At 38.3% G+C, this 17,740-nt stretch overlaps 1 protein-coding gene across 7 annotated transcripts in view; it reads left to right on the forward strand.

Annotated features, from left to right (window-relative positions):
* CACNB2 (calcium voltage-gated channel auxiliary subunit beta 2) overlaps window positions 1-17,740 on the forward strand; it is a gene marked incomplete at its 5' end in the record, with an annotated part of 271,036 nt that overhangs the window by 224,631 nt on the left and 28,665 nt on the right. For 4 of the 7 annotated variants that reach the window (XM_082015573.1, XM_082015577.1, XM_082015576.1 and 1 more), the window contains 4 exons: window positions 5,079-5,201; window positions 10,171-10,307; window positions 12,104-12,180; window positions 16,132-16,265. In XM_082015573.1, coding sequence (XP_081871699.1) covers window positions 5,079-5,201; window positions 10,171-10,307; window positions 12,104-12,180; window positions 16,132-16,265 — 471 coding nt within the window. Of the gene's footprint in view, window positions 1-5,078; window positions 5,202-10,170; window positions 10,308-12,103; window positions 12,181-16,131; window positions 16,266-16,410; window positions 16,431-17,740 lie in introns of all 7 variants that reach the window. The other 3 variants (XM_082015574.1, XM_082015579.1, XM_082015578.1) reach the window with 1 other exon arrangement.

A 17,740-nucleotide genomic window follows, 5' to 3' on the forward strand; every position in this document is an offset into this window, starting at 1 on the left:
TTAACATAAGGCCCTAATTACATAACAACTGGGGTTTTTTTACTCCAAGACAATGTAGTTCAAGAAAAGAAAAAGTAATTAATTGGACAGTTCTATGAAACTTTCAGAATTATTTATTCATGTAAAAAGGCTAGCATTTAACTTTTACAAATTAATTAGTTTTAAATACCCAATTAGATGAATTATTGTAGTCTAATCCCATGGTAATTCAGTCTCCCTTTCTACCAGTATGATAAGTATCTAAAATGGGACATACCATTTCTGTGAATGTGTGTATTCAATGCTCTGCTTTGTTTTTCTACTCAGACTTTTTATATTAATTTTTTGATAGCAGAAAATGACAGAAGATTTTTTACCTGCTGCTTATCTTTCATGTTAAGACAGTTCGGGAGTAGTTTCAGTTTTTCTCTTTTTCTTGCATATTCAGCTGTTGTCCTCTAATAGGAAATTTTAGATCCCTTCTAAGAAGTATGTCAAGGACATCAACTTGCTGAAGATGTCTGTTTGTTGCAATGCAGCAGAGATTTTAAAGTCTTTAGTCAGCCTAAAGTCTTTCATCCACTGATACTATTAGGAGTAAGTCACAATACTCTGTTGAGCGTTTTTTATATTCTCTAGAGAATATAGCAAATGTGAGAATGGATAAGCAATCGTATTATCCCCCCCATCAGTGTTTGGCAAAGATTGTTCCTTAATATTTCCATCCTTGTTCTGAGATGCATTTCTACAATGACAGTTACAGTGCTTTACAAAAAGATCATTCTTAGTAACAATGAATGATGTATTCCATGCTGCACTATTTAATGATAAAGTATTATTTAGGAGATTTGACACTTAATGCTTATTCATATCTGCATTTTCAGTACTGAAATGAGTAATAGCATAGAAAGCATTAACTCTGTTAGTCTGTAATTTTTAAATTCAGGAAAGTTGTGGCGTTTTGTATGAATATTAAAACCCAGTAATTTATGTTATCTTTTATTTTTAAGGAAGGTATATGGTATCACTGAATTCAGTGTCTGACTACTTTTTTTCTTTGTGGCATGCCTAGTTCAGTAATAGTTTGCTACCTTTTATGCAGGGTAACTGGGTGCTAGTAGCGCTTGAGAGAATCGTAGAGAAGTTGAATAAGATACAAGTTTGAGCTGCTAGGAAGTGCGCACACCATGTTGCATCAACACTGCGAAGTTTTTAATTTGATGTGGAGGAATCACCAAATCTTATTCTTTTGGATGATCATTCTCATAAATACCCATCTTCAGATACATAATCATGAATACTTAATCATATCTCAATGCCATTCTAAGAGTTCGTCTGTGTAATTAATTATATGAGGTTTAATACGGCCAAGTGCCGGGTCCTGCACTTGGGCCACAACAACCCCATGCAACGCTACAGGCTTGGGGAGGAGTGGCTGGAGAGCTGCCTGGCGGAAAGGGACCTGGGGGTGCTGGTTGACAGCCGGCTGAACATAAGCCAGCCGTGTGCCCAGGTGGCCAAGAAGGCCAACAGCGTCCTGGCCTGTATCAGCAATAGTGTGGCCAGCAGGAGTAGGGAAGTGATCGTGCCCCTGTACTCGGCACTGGTGAGGCCGCACCTCGAATCCTGTGTTCAGTTTTGGGCCCCTCACTACAAGAAGGATGCTGAGGTGCTTGAGCATGTCCAGAGAAGGGCAACAAAGCTGGTGAGGGGTCTGGAGCACAAGTCTTACGAGGAGCGGCTGAGGGAACTGGGGTTGTTCAGTCTGGAGAAGAGGAGGCTGAGGGGAGACCTTATCGCTCTCTACAACTACCTGAAAGGGGGTTGTGGCGAGGTGGGTGTTGGTCTCTTCTCCCAAGTAACCAGCGATAGGACGAGAGGAAATGGCCTCAAGTTGCATCAGGGGAGGTTTAGATTGGATATTGGGAAAAAATTCTTCACTGAGAGGGTGGTCAAGCATTGAAACAGGCTGCCCAGGGAGGTGGTGGAGTCGCCATCTCTGGAAGTGTTCAAAAAATGTGTGGACATGGCACTTTGGGACATGGTTTAGTGGGCATGCTGGTGTTGGGTTGATGGTTGGACTTGATGATCTTAAAAGTCTTTTCCAACCTTAGTGATTCTGTGACAAATGTAAAGAGAACAAGACTGAAAAAGAAAGGACTGTTTTGAGAAGATACAGAATCACTAAGACACTATTTTCAGACACTATGATGGGAAGGATGGGAAAACTTAGTGGAATAACTATAGCCAGGTTTTTCAACCTGTAAATATATTCAGCTGTATTTAATTTTTTGATCTGCCATAGCCTTCCCAGTTTAAGTAAGCACCTGTTTAAATGGTACCAGTTTCAGTCACTAGAGCCCTTCTACCCAGCCTTTCTTAAGTTTTTTCCACTAATTCTGGAAGAAAGAACAGATGGGATATTTAGTGTAAAGTCCTTTTCCAATTATTTCCTGATCATTTCTTCGTACCAATACATATTTAGATCCAGAATACCATGTAAACATGAAGCCCATTCCGCACCCCCCTTCCAAAATTTATTGCTATTGAAACTGCCTGTTTCACTTCTGGACACGGAGACTTTCTTGACCCCACTGTTATGAAAGACCTTATTATTTCTCCTTCTAAATTAATAATCCTTCCTGCAATGTACACTTAGATGTAAATTGTTTGACTGTGGTAGTTCATTCAAATACAGGCATATTTAAGGGGTTTTAAGATCTGCTTTATTGGAACCCTGTGGCTTTTACAGCACATTAGATGTAAATTACACAACAGGGAACCTTCTCTCCCTTTATTTTCAGCTGTCCTTTCCAGGCGAGGTGGCATGATACTGTCTTTAGAATTATTTATATATCTCCCTCGTTATTTTATCATGTATTTTAATGTGGCAGATTTCTGTCCTCTAGCACTATGCAAGTTCTCAGAGTAATCCTGGATGGAGCAGGCAGGGATTTTTGGTAATTAGAAAAATACATCAGAATTTTTGGTTTCAGGGTATTCAAGTTTGCTGTCATGAAGTAGGGGATGCACTTTCATATCCTCTTTTTCGAGAATAAATGGAAGCAATTCCTTACGTAGAAAATGAGATTTTTTTTCCTTGTCATCTCAGCAAAATGCCGTATCTTTAGCCAAGCTGAAGTGATGATGGATACCAAGTAATAAAGTTAAAACTGTTGTCTAGTAGAAGTTTTAGTGTATTTTAAGATGAAAAGTTATGTCACGCCTTCCTCAATCAGTCATGAGGACCTCTGAGATCCAGTTCACATCTTTTAAAAAATATTTTACCAGCTGTAATGTATAGGGACTTCAGACTAGGTCGTAAGAGCAGTGCAGAGGATTTTGGGGTGGGCTAAAAGTTTAGGCTGGGCTAGGATGACGGTGGGTCCCAGGGGTACTGTGTGATGTCCGCCATTGGGAGAGCAAGCTCAAGGTGTTGTTTGGTGTAGAATAAACCAGAAAAAAGGTTGTTCTCCTGTATTCTGGTTGTACCTCTGAGCAGAGGAAGCCCTCTATAGATAGAGCCTGGGTTGAGCTGGATGGCAGCTTTTCCTGTTCTACAGGTCAGCTTTTTTCTGCTTAACTGTACCTGTGCAGAAGGGTGTTCAGCGCCGGTGGGGCTTGGAAGGAGAAGCTGTGCAGGAGGTTGGAGGACGGCTGTGGGGTCGAGGGGCTACTGATTCCTCCTGCAACGGCTTCTTGAAAATAAAACCTGTAAAACATCTGTAACTCACTGATACCAGCTGCCGGTATGGGTTGTAATATGAATTACAGGAACGAGCAAATCTCTCCATGGCTGGTGTTTGGAAACAACCGGATGGTCTGAGGGCAGGTTACTGTGCGCTCAGAATGCCTCTGCGGTGAGACGTCTTGCCCGGGGGTCACAGGCAGCCGCTGGCACCGCTCCTCCTAATTTGTGATTTGGCTGAAGGCTGGGGGCCGGCACGTGGCCCCTCGGTGGTGGGAGGGAGCCCTGGGCCAGCGCTGCAGGAGAACTGCAGGCACGTAGGAGCTTCCAGCTCAGCCAGAGAGGAGGTACTTCATTTTTACGTGCATCCAGGGTTAGGTAACTGCTTAGTGCCAATGTTGAGATCCCAGTTTTGGATGTGAATGCCTAAAAAGATGCCCCATTATTCTTATAATTCTTTCATTGCTGATGTGAGTGGGAATGCATAGGCAGTGGAGCCAAACAACAATAGGTTTGAACTTTTATTACTTTTACTTTGAAATAGTATACCTAAATTCTCATCATTATACAAATTTATGTTCTATCTCTCTGTTTATTAGCAAGGCATAGTAAGTGATTGCAATTTAAATTTCAGGTACTAGTAACCTGAAATCTGATTCCCTTGTTCTCATTCCCTTCTGTATTCAACAGGGGCCCAGCAATTGCTGTGAAAGCAGGAGAAAACACTCCATGCAAATTCAAGAACATCTTTTAAAAGTACTGTAACATGAGTGTGAGGCATGACCACCTCAGTACAGAATTGTGGTTAGAAATCTCTAATAAACCTTAGGCAAAGATCTGCTGTGCAGTGCAGCCATCGTAACTAAACATAGTATATGGATTGCCGGCTGTTTTACAATTTCTAATTAGTGATTTGACTTATCTGAAATTAATTCAGAGCAGTAATAGTTAGAAAAAGTCTTGTATTCTATCAAATGTGTTGATACAAAATAACTGAGGTAAGTAAACAGAATCACAGAATCACTAGGTTGGAAAGGACCTTCAAGATCATCAAGTCCAACCATTAATCCAGCACTACCATGTCCCCTAAACCATGTCCTGAAGCGCCACATCCACACATTTTTTGAACACTTCCAGAGACAGCGACTCCACCACCTCCCTGGGCAGCCTGTTCCAATGCCTGACCACTCTCTCAGTGAAGAAATTTTTCCTAATATCCAATCTAAACCTCCCCTGGCGCAACTTGAGGCCATTGACGCTTCGTAATGTTTTACATGCATGTTTTGAGTGTTCTTTGTAATTTGTATGATTTTAAAAAGGTAACTTGCAAATTCATCCTCTGTGTGTGTGTTTGTATATACATACGTGTTTGCAAGGGGTATCTTCATGTTGTTTATCTTCTGCTTTGTAGGCAAAACCTGTTGCATTTGCAGTTCGGACAAATGTTGGGTACAGTGCAGCTCACGATGACGATGTTCCAGTCCCAGGCATGGCCATCTCATTTGAGGCTAAAGATTTTCTTCATGTTAAAGAAGTAAGTAAAACTAGAGGAATAAGTGAATCTCTCTTTAAGGGTCTATTTGAGTAATACTGCTACTATTTCTTAATGTTAAGATAACACTTCACATTGTCAAAGCACTATACAAATGTTATATAAATAAGGTAATTCTACATAAGGAATTGAATGTTCTTTGAAATATTGTTCTCATAAAAGCAATGGCACAAATTCCTTACAATCAAATTAATAAATTTTGGAAAGCAACTGCTTTTCATCTCTAGTAATTATCACTTACTTGGAGCTTTAAAATTGTCCATCTGCATATTCAATGATACAATATCTGTGGGTTTTACTACTCTAGCACTTTGAGGTTTCATTGAGATTCAGCAGCCAAGGGTTGATTCTGTTTTATTTGTGTTACTTAGTCTTACGAAGAGCCCCAAATCCTCAGGTCTCCTTTTTTTCACTGAAGTTTCTTCTCTGGCACAGACAATATTTTGTTGTTAACAGTTACATACTGGAAAAACTGACGTGATAACTTTCAAGATGCACATAGCAACTGTCAAAAAACGTTCTTTGCATTGGCTGCATTGCTTTTCTTTTTGTGTAGTTTGGCTTTGACAATTTTCAGGTTTTACAGTTTTATTCTTTCTCTACTCCTTGCTAGACAATCCAAAGCAAAGAAATGGTAACTTTCCCATACAAGCCTTCCTAACCAGCCTGCTCCTCCCTCCTGAATGATTCCCTCATTTTACGACATTTCCCAGCTTCTGGTCATATTCCATTGTGTTTTGACAAAAAACCAGTCCATCTGGAAATGGAAATTTATAGAAGAAGAAATAGAAAGTTAGCTTAAGAATGAGAGCAACTTAGCCATACATTTGAAATTATATCTTTGCCCCATTTTGGATCATCCAGAAATCCCTCAGTAGTTATGATTGATGATGCACAATGATTCCGCTAGTGCAGGTGCTTTGCGGAAGCAAGACAGAATCCTAACACACAGGTAGAAATACAGATGGACAGAGACTAAGGAAACGCAAGAAATGGACTTTCAGTGCCTTCAAACTGATGACTAATGATCATCATTTTACATATCTATTAAGCACACAAAAAAGGGATAATTTGGATTCAAACTGTATATAGTGAAGAAAGTATGTTTTCTGTCTGATGATAGTGCAAAAGAATTGCTCTACTCTGTCTTGTGACAAAAATAGGGATAAGCAGGCACAGAGTCCTGGCAAAAGAAAACCATCAGCATTCTCAGGTGAGTCTGGAAGCACTGCAAAATACGTCTCAGTTTGATTAGATTAAATGATTTTGTTTAGTCGTCTATTCCATCTGCATTTCGAATGAGCTGTTAATTTCAAACTTCACATCAAGTCCTTCCCCTGTTTCCATATGAACCACAAACACAGTGCTAGCAGATTTTCTGTTATAATTTATGCTTTTTGCCTCACAGCACAGCTTAGACTCAGATGTAAATATGCATGGGAGATAATGAGAAAGAAAGTTTCCTGAACTTCTCTAGATCTCCAGAAATGCTTTGAAGGGAAGCTTAGCTCAGCTGAGTCATATTGTCTGTGGCTGCCTGTAGCACTGAGGAATGGAAAAATAGATAAAAATGTTCTTGCAGCTTCAGGTGTAATAGAACAGTCACTCTGCGCTAATTGCCATTAAAAATACCTGACTTTAAGTCGTTAAGAAAAGTTGACTGTCTGGCAGTGCTAGGCCAGAGCTGGGTTGTGGAAGGGACCCTGTGCCAGGGCCAGGCGAACCGTAAGGATGGAGAGGTGGGAAGGGACGTCAAGGAGTCAGGCTTGGACTTGCTGGTCCTGCGTTTGGCAGTGGCTGGTGCATCTGGGCGGGTCAGACCTCTTCAGGAGGATGCCCTGAGCAGTGGCCCTTCCCTGCACAGCCATGTCCTCCCTCTTCATCTTCCATGGCCGTGCTCTGCATGCTCACCAGGGCTCTCTATCCCACCAGATATTGCTCCTTCAGTAATTTTGGTGCTCCCTATAGTTAATGTTGGGAGAACTGAAATGTCCAAAATTTAATTATTTATGCAGGTGAAAAGGGAAAAAAAAAAACTTATTTGACTATAAAATACAGTGATGCTTTTATGTTTTATACCTAACTTGTGGCTAAAAATAAAGAAATCTAAGTTAATACCTGCTAACTTTTGCCTGCATAGTAATGCCGTATTGGATATTTTCTTGTCTGCGAGGAGCGTTCCCCAGTTTGTGCTGCTGAGAGGGCTCAAACAAGCAAACCTCAGTTCAAAACGTACATGGGCAATAGTGAAAAGTACTGCAGTGACTGAGTATGAGCGAAAATTTATTTTCACTGTTAGGTTACATTCATTAAAACTCAGTACATGTAAAGATGAAGGATTCGTTCCTGCATGAAGAAACATGCACTGCATCATAGTCACTCCTGAATCACTTGGGGCTTTAATGCATGGCCTTGATTCTGCTTTGCATTTAATTCATATTTGTTTCTCTTGGCACTCCAAGCACAGGTGAATTACAGAGAATCACTCAGCCAGCCAGTACCTTCAAAGCTGGATACTTCGCTACCGAGATTGCTACTACTGCTTTTTAAAATTAAAAAGTATTATAGGTGGTATTGTGTACTTATAAAACTGTCTTATCCTCCTTTTTATATACTGACACAGCATTTAGCTTTGAGACTTTGCAGGAGTGAATTCCACTTGCTTTTATTTTTGTATGAAGAAAAAAATCCTATGGATTTAGCATTTCTATCAATTATAATAAAATTAATGTATTTTCTATTCAATCTAATTTCTATCAATTAATAATAAAATGTTGTCTAGTAGTCTGTGTACTGTAGGATAGCATAAAAAGGTAGTGGCTGTTCAGATTTTGATTTAATGGTCTTTTTCAAGTATCTTATCGCTTCATTTTACCAAGTTAATGATAATACTTCTGCAGACTTCATGTATACCATTGTCGTGGTTTAGCACCAGCCAGCAGCTAAGCCCCACGCACCCACTCGCTCACTCCCCCACGGAGGGACGGGGGAGAGAATCAAAAGAGTAAAAGTGAGAAAACTCATGGTTTGAGATAAAGACAGTTTAACAGGGAAAGCAAAAGCCACGCACACAAGCAAAGCAGAACAAGGAATCCATTCACCACTCCCCATGGGCAGGCAGGTGTTCAGCCATCTCCAGGGAAGCAGGGCTCCAGCACACGTAATGGTTTCTTGGGAAGACAGACGCCATAACTCCGAACGTCCCTCCACCCCTTCCTTCTTCTTTGTCCCAGCTTTATATACTGAGCATGACGTCATATGGTATGGAATATCCCTTTGGCCAGCCTGGGTCAGCTGTCCTGGCTGTGTCCCCTCCCAGCTCCCCGTGCACCCCCAGCCTTCTTGCTGGCAGGTGAGTATGAGAAGCTGGGCTGTCCTTGACTACTTAGCAACAGCTCAAAACATCAGCACCTTATCAACATTTTCTCATCCCAGATCCAAAACATAGCCTCACACCAGCTTCTGTGAAGAAAATTAACTCTGTTCAGCCAGGATAGCCATAGAACATTGCCATATAATGACAACCTCCGTTGGCTCAATTGTTAAACTCTTCCTCCATCTATATTATCCTACAACATTTTTAAAATGCACACATGTATCTTTAGTTAGCATTTTTCAATGAAAGGTTATGATTTTAATAATATGTTTTTGTCTAATACAGCTTTGAGAAATTGCTATTCCAGATTAGCTCCCTATTAAATCTTTGGTATTCTTAGTCATAAAGGCATCCCGTTGGATGAATGTTACAGATCCCCATATGTTTTATGAGCTTGAAGGTGCCTTTACTTTAATCTTTATTTTTTGTTAGCTAAATATCTTATAGTTGATTTCAAGCATCACAACATTTCTATAGTAGCCAAAATGAAAGATAATATTGCAGTTTAGGTTGCATGTCCTTGATCTACCAACGTTGTAGTCTCGGTGAAGTTAATTCCTTTTTATGGGAGCCCACACGTTTTACATGTTTTACTCCTAACTGTACACTTGTTAAAACTACTTATTAAATAATTGAACATGCACTATAGTATATACATTCGTAGCTTCAGGTTCAAGAAGGCAACTTCTCTTCCCATTCAGATTTTATCTACAGTTTCATAAACAATCCACATTATCCAAAATTCATGTTTGACAGTAGTTATTCTCATGGAACTCCTAGAGTATTGCATGTGGGGCCATACATAACAGTGACCTATTCTCACGCAAAAGTGGTGAATAAATAATAAAGGAAAAACAAATAATTCTGCTCTACAGACCTCTGCAAAACAAACGAACGAAAGCCCTGTGTGTGTATGAATAAATATTATTAAATTAGTCATCTCATATTGGACTATCTTGTGCGTTTTCATAATTGTAAGGTTTTTTTAGTTATCCAAAGATATCCATTCCTTGTGGATCTATCAGGGTATGTTTAATGCATATAGATCACATTAGCTGTATGCAGTAGAGCATACATAAGCAGCAGAATGTATTCATATTTCAGAAGACTTCAGAAGCGGGGAAGTTTGAGAAGTAGTATCTTTTATTTTAAATAGAGAGCTGAATATAATGGAATAAGAAAAACAGATTATTACAGAGCTGTAAAAATTGTTACAGTGGGTAGGAGAAACACCAACGGAGAACAAAAGCAACTCATGTATGAGGGGAAAAGACTGAAGCAGAAAAAAAAGATGATGAAATGGGTAGAAACAACAGCCAGGGAGAATCATGAAGTCTATGAAAGAAGGTTTTTGCTTAAGTACTGTAGCACTTTAATAATTTGCATGGTGTCATTATTTTAGTGTATTTCTAAGTATTACCACAGTTCTTCATTGACATAATAACATAGTACAGTGATTAACTGCAGGGAAGAATTACATAAAATGGCCTAGCTGCAAATTAAAAATAATAACAAAATGATCCCAAATACAGTAATTTCTTAGTACATGACTTTTTTTTTTTTTTTAATTTGTAGAAATTTAATAATGACTGGTGGATAGGACGGTTGGTAAAAGAAGGCTGTGAAATAGGATTCATACCGAGCCCAGTCAAACTAGAAAACATGAGGCTGCAGCATGAACAAAAGGCAAAACAAGGAAAATTCTACTCCAGGTAATAATAAACAAATCATTAAAAATAGTAGCATTGACTGTGACACAACTTGGAAGTTAATGCTGTGTACACTATAGTTCTGTTCAGTTATTGTAATTGGCAGCTACAAACATTTTGAATCAATGAAGGAAGTAATACTTCTTTATATAATTAATGTCATTGCCAGTTTTGAGAGAGAAGGTAGATATTTAGATTGGTGGTCTGTGGTACCCTACAATGGCTATTATTCCATTTTATGTTCATAAAAGATTTGCAAATGTACATTGCAGTTAGTACATTTACAATGTGCAAGCACAATTTTTTACTTAAAAATCAATCTCCCTAAATTTTTTGGTATTTGTTACTTGTTTTCATGATCTTGCAATTTCTAAACACTTTTAAAGCTGATTTTAGAAATTGCAGAAAATGTTAGGATGAATTTATTTGTAAGCTGAAGCCAGTGCCTGTTACTTAGATCTTAGGGAAAAAATGTTTTAGTCTCAACAAGTTCATTGCCTACAAATACAGCTTTTAAGAATACTGCATTTTGTGATGCAAGTTTCATGTCAAGTCATTTGTTGTCTCTGCAGCCATCATTACATAAAAATAAAGATTCAGTATCTAAATGTATTGAACAATGCTGCAAGGTGGTATTAATGTCATCTTTACAGTCGAATTCTCAATAAAGTACCTTTCCAGTAAACATTAACACATGTGGAACTGCCACTTGCTTCCCTTTGGGTATATAAGAAGCAAATATTTCCAGTATTTCTGAGCGGGGTGGACCTGGAATTGAGGAAGCAGCCAGGAGACTTTTGGGAAGGCAGAGAGGCTTTCCTCCTTCAGCAGGAGGGGCAGCAGCGTTCGAAAAGCACGTCTGCATGAGGAGGAGACCAGGATGCTGCCCTGCTCAGCCGCATTCGCCAGCTGTGAAATGCCTTTCCTAGGAGTGTGCTGTCCTCAGCAGGAGGACGGCAGGTTCCTTATTCCTCTTGGGATGCTGCTGATACAGCCAAATCTGACCCCGTGATTCGGTCCCTTTCCAAATTGTAAAGGCTTCCATTCTCCAGAACTTCGCACTGGAGATAGCACTATCCCATGCCACAAATGCGTTTACTTAGTGCTTATTAATATTTTAAAATGCAGAAAGTGGAAACTAGTACTATCACATCAATTATTTGAAGAGGGAGATAGCCTTTCTTACATTCTTTTTAGTGCTTTTCTCATTTGGTAACTGAAATAAAATGACTAAACATACTGTTTCATTTTCACAACTTGGATAGATTTTTACAAAGCAGAACTTGACAAAGCCCTAGACTGCTTTATCTTCATTTGAGAGACTTTTTTTCCTAAGTGTACCTTGTATTGAGACGGAAAAAGAATTTGCACTTTAATTAAATTGAAAAGGTATTAGGCAAACATGCTATCACTTTCCTTAGGGAGCTGTCAATAACTCTTCTGTTAAAGGAAACAAATATGCTCACTGGCTTAAGAATTAGTCTTAGTAATGAGAGTAATATTAATAGTTATATATCAGTAGCCATATTAGTAATTGGATCGCATTAGGATTATGAGATAGTGACAGCATGTGCAGCAGAATGAAGTTGCACAGCAGAACAAGGAGCACGACTGATGTTTGCAGTTCCTCAGTCCTCAAAACGTACACGCATTTTGTGTAAGATGGATATTTCATACCACTGCCAGAAATACTGTTTGTCTCTTGGCTAGCAGCTCATTTAGAAGGCAGGTAATAAATAAACTAGAATAAATACTGAGAAAGCCATGAAACTTCAAACTAATTTGTTGCTTTACTCCAGTAAATCAGGAGGAAACTCTTCATCCAGTTTGGGTGACATCGTTCCTAGTTCCAGAAAGTCAACGCCTCCATCATCTGGTGAGTAGGTCATGAAACCTTCGGTTTACAGACTCACATACCTAATCTGTTAAAATTTATATACATTTAGTCCTATTTTTCTTATTCCCTGTACTTCATAGGTGTAAGGTTGTGTGGTTGTGTTGCCCTGTAAGGCTGGGTTGGGATAGGTTTGAGGTAATGGAGTCAGTGCCAGCAAGTTCAGGCACTGTTAACAATCCACAAAATTCCCTCTTTGCTTTTACCATGGTGTTTTATAGCAAAGACATAATAGAATTACAAGACTGCGTTGCAGTAGGATAGTTAGAGATTTGATCTGGTCTGGGCACTCCTGCTGAACAAGAAATACCTTCTGGTACAGGAGAAAAAGCAGCAATAAGAATAAAAATTCCCAAGAGGTTTCTGCAGTAGCATCAAGAACGGTATTATTTTATAACAACAAGAACTTTTACTTACACAATTCTAATGATGACGATGGGCTTCACATAATTCTAGCATACTGGATATTTTTTGCCTTCTGTGACAAATTTTTCACAAATACTGTTTTGTGTATTTAGAGCATCCACAGACAGATTTAACCTTAGTTAGGTTGGATTCAAGAGATGTGAGGCAAATACATGGTTCAGTTGGTGGAGGAAAGTGGCATTAGCTCCTTGAAAAAAGCATAGCAGAAGATTGCCAAAAAAACCCCAAACCGAAAACCCTACTAAGTTCAGCTGCTGCATTGCTGGATGTTTTATCATCGCCTGAGAGAGAAAATGTGCATTTTGAATACCTAGAATCAGAAAATATTAATGAATGTTGCTAGTGCCTTGTCTACTAAGGCAAAGGCATCTATTTCCCAATCAGTTTATATGGAACCTGGTTTACAGAACAGGCATCTTAAAATGATCCTGAAGATTTTAAAGTATTTACATGGACATTAAGAGAGAGACAGAGGAATTCAATCAAGTTATGGTAGTAGCTTCATTTGATTAAATTAATTGAAAAATACATCTGTCTTTCCTGTGAAACCATGAATTTGTAACAACCAACTTTATTATAGTTATAGTTTGTTTATCAGAATTCCATTTAAGTTCCCTACATCTCTTCCTTTTTTGTTTTTTGAAAATACATTTTTAGTTTACTAATATGTATCCATCTGGAGATAGTCTGTAGAACACACCTTAATCTTTTATTTCACAACGGCTTTAAACTGTAATATTTACTGTTAAGGCCCACTTTTTCAGCAACTGCATTTTTGCAGTAAAAGTGTCCATGGACCTATGTTGTAATCTTATAGTTAGAGCATCTGAAATGCTCTAATCTTCTTTTGTATCCTGAAAACACTTGGACCTCAGTACATACGAAATTTCCAGAATGTTGCACAGAATTTAAAGATAAGAGAAGAGATAACACATTTAGGCTACCAACTGACTGATTGCTAGCCATCCTGTAATTTTTCATTGCATTGAATTATTTCTTCAGACAGTCATCTTCAGAAACATGGTTTTCTGGAGAAAGAAGGAAATCTGGTAAAGTTTATTCAGTTGCATTTAAGATTTGGAGAGTATTTATGAATACTGCACGTTATCTTACTCTGTGATCTTAAGATTTTGGGCTGGCAGTATTTTTTTTTCTTAAGACATCCCAAGAAGGGTGGAAGAGGCATAGTCTGTGAGTAACACAAGAACTCAAGTGACTTTGAAGGACAGCTCCATTATTATTCCCAGGCCTGTTCTTTTTGAAAGTATAATAAATGACAAATACATAAATTATTTAATGATTGAAGGGATTTTAACTGAGTAAGTTAACTTCATTTTTTGTCTTTGAGTCAGGGATGTTTTTTAGTAGAAAGTAGTGCCAGAAAAAAAACAAACAAAAAAAAAAACCCAAAAAAATCCAAACAAGATGAAGCAGCAGTGAAAAACAAATGAAAAGGAGGCTCATAGCCATTTAAATAGTCAATATTATATTGATATAGTAATCAATCCATACAGTCTTCGTGGGACACCAAACAGGATGAGGATAATGGTGAAAATTACTTAAAAAAACCACGGTGAACTAAAGATAATTAACAGTATAAGAACTATCACAGAAGATGTTACACAGTGTGAAGACTGAGAATGGAAAAAGGAGATGTTGATATCTAGCTGATCAAATGCTGCATTTCTTTTTTACAGGAAAAACTTAACAACTTTGATTTTTCTTTACTGACGGTTTTAGTTGAACACAGAACCGAAGGAGTTTTAATGTGCCTTATTATGAGTGATTTATAGCATCTGTGCTGGCCTGTATTCAAGAAAAGTTAATATGTTCTTTTTATACTTCTGAAGAGCCTGAAGGAACAATGTTGCTGGAAGAAAATGTTATGTGATTTCTGTGGCCGTTTTTAGGAGCAGGAGTATAGAAACAAGGTACAGGTCTACTCACAGGCTTTCCTGACAAGGGCAGGCTCAAAGGCACAGTTCTGTAACTCAAGGATTTTCAGGCATTAGATCTATGGGTAATTCAAATGGGAAAATACACTGTACTCAAACAGAAGAGATCAGTCCCAAGTGCCTCTTAAATCAGTAGCTGCACGTAGGCTTGACAAAAATATTTGTTTGTTGCATAATTTAATAGCGCAAGCCACTGTATTGGTTGATGTCCCGCTCATCAAAGTAGCTGAAAGCAGGTCAGTAAAGTGGTTTCATAATAGTTTGCAATGATTAATTGTGGGTTTAGATAAAGTCGATGCAAATGATACTGCTTACGGATCTACTTGGAGTTAGATTCAGTTCGATGTAGCGGCACCGCAAGGTAAGCGTGTGTTACCAGAGTGTGTCAGGAGGTGGGTAGGATCTTTACACACAAGGGTGATGTTACACAGCATGTTTGTGGATCATTTTTGTGTATGTACTTGCTTTCTGAAGATAAATTTAATACATTACTTAGGATCAGGACTGAGCAATGTAAACAAGAAAGCAGTGGCTTTTTTGTTTTGTTGGGTTTGTTTTGTTTTGGGTGTAGTTAGCAGGTACCTGTTGGACTCAGCGTTCAGGATAACATGGCTTTGCATTTTGAAAACGTATTTATTTCTGAGTACATGATTATTTTTGCTTAAACTGTTGTTACTTACTTGCTAGAAGGGGTAAATATTTTATATTTATGGTATAAGCATTGAGTGCTGTATATTCTTTTGGGGTAGAGGTTGAACAGCAGTGCTTTATTGTATTCACTTCCATTTTGCCCTGCCTACATCCTTACTCTTTACAACAGAACCCAGGTCTCTGAGACAAGCTGGGATCAATTTCCTCTCTTCTGCTACCCATTCTTTTTACTTTTCACTATCAGTAGGTCTGTTTCTTATTTCTAATAAATGTATCTTATGACTACTGTGCATTTTTAGTTAAAGTGGTTAAAAATGCCAATTGTAGTCTACCCTGAGATAAATGTAGATATTATTGTACCAGTGTCAGCCTAATTTTGTCTTCAAAAGTGATTTTTCTTCTGTTTCTTAATTTGCTATAGACATGCTAGACATTTCAAATTTCAATTGATGATACCCATTTTGAATTAGTGTTGTGCTATAAAATAATTCAAATGTTGTTGCCCAAGTTCGGTTGTTTACTTTAGTGAAAGTCTTATCTATTCCAGTGAACTAGTTTGGATTTACACTGGTGTAACATGAACGAACTTGGCCATTGCTCTGTTCTATAAGAGTAATTAATTGTGTGTATGTCTGATGTAGGTGTGTAAAAGGGGATCAGAGGAAAATGTTATAGTAGCTGCTAGAGGTTGCTTTCTGTCTTCTAATCCTAATGTACTGCACCTTTAATTTTTCCCTTTGTTTTATTGTGTTTTGTACTCATGGTTGATTTATTTAATTTTTATTTAATTATTTATTTATTACTTTGGAGAGTTTTATTTTTCTTTACCTGTTACTTCCTTTTTAACCTATCTTTACTTTTCCTGTCATCTGATAATTCTGAATTGTTTGTCTGTATATAGCTATAGACATAGATGCCACTGGCTTAGATGCAGAAGAAAATGATATTCCAGCAAACCATCGCTCCCCCAAACCCAGTGCAAACAGTGTAACATCACCCCACTCCAAAGAGAAAAGAATGCCCTTCTTTAAGAAGGTAACACCAACTTCCAAGCTCCCATCTGTCCACCTGCTCACCTGCACTGCGTCACATTTCTAGTCCTGTTAACTGTCTGCGTCCTTTGAGAAGCCAGTAACATGCATGCTTTGTTGTTCTTTGTTTCTTTTCCATGCTGCTGTAGCTAAGCAGAAGCAGAAATCGGTAAGTTCGTATTGACATTACCTGTGTTTATCCTGCCACTGGCATCATTAGCATTATTACACCAGATGAACAATGCAGCTATTCTAGGATTAAGGAAGAAATGTATTGAGCTGGTAGTGGATTCGGTACAAGAAAACAAACGCTCCCAAGTTCAGTGCGTCTGTGAAACTCTGCTACAGTACTTTCCTTTTTGATGGAATAATAGGACACACTTAGAAGGCCTTCTAAAAGAGAAATTTATTTCTAACAAATCCATATAATGCACCTCTCTAGTGCATGCTTATTCTTTCTATCTCTGTCCATCTCGAGTTGGGTTTTTTCCTTATAACTCAGTCTGTTGAAGTTGTTACTGGGATCTAATCAGATACTCAGTTTGTACTTAGAAAAGAAATAGTCAAAACCGTTGTATTTTTAATTTAGTCAGTATTTAAATTTCTAATTCACTAGGTGCAAAATCTGCAGGTGAACAAGACCGGTGGAAAACGGCAGGCTTGTTTTGATGGTTTACTTTGAGTTTTTCCTGTTGTCAGGTATAAATTGTCAGGCGAATGTTCTTGCCACCCATCAGTCAAACTTTCTTACTATCTCAGCTATTGGAAATGGTACTGGTGGTTCCCAGGAGAGCTAATGTCTCTCCATAGATAACCCAGATAACTACACAGTTATGCGGTTGGCATTCTGTTACAGCAAACTGCAATACGTTTCTAGGATCTTCGCTGGAATAAGTTACCAAGACATTAGGGAGCAGACAAACTATGCAGTGAAATACCATATTTCTACTTTTTTGCTTTTAAATCTTAGCCTTCATAGCTCTTCCTCATTTGTTTTTAACGACTCACTTAAATCTGCAGGTAACAACAGACTGTTATAGTGCTTATAAACAGTGCCAAGTGACACTGTTGCCATTGCTGTGGATGCTCTCATGTTTAGTAAATAAAACTTTTTTTCCTCTCTCTCTCTCTTTTCTTCTTGAACTCTTTTAAATAATACTGGATCCTTCTCATTTCCAAAGTCACCAGTATTTGCCTCAGTAGGTTCTAAGTACTGTGTCATTCACAGCCCTCTACGGAAATCAACAGCAGTTTCTTACTTCTGAGTAAATTCATATTTAATCATATTTACAACCAAGTATAAATGCTAAGGAAGCATAATACATCTTGACAAGTATTGGACGTTACCTGCATACGCATCTTTTGAAGATGCAGCTTCCAGATGAACCACACTGGACCTGGATGGTGGCTAGTCCCATCTCTCTCTTCATTCTGTGGTGCCTCTTTTCTTCCGTATCGGAACCATTACTGGTTATCATG

Source organism: Phaethon aethereus (assembly GCF_964289735.1).
Source record: "Phaethon aethereus genome assembly, chromosome: 2".
In the NCBI taxonomy this organism is placed as follows: domain Eukaryota; kingdom Metazoa; phylum Chordata; class Aves; order Phaethontiformes; family Phaethontidae; genus Phaethon; species Phaethon aethereus.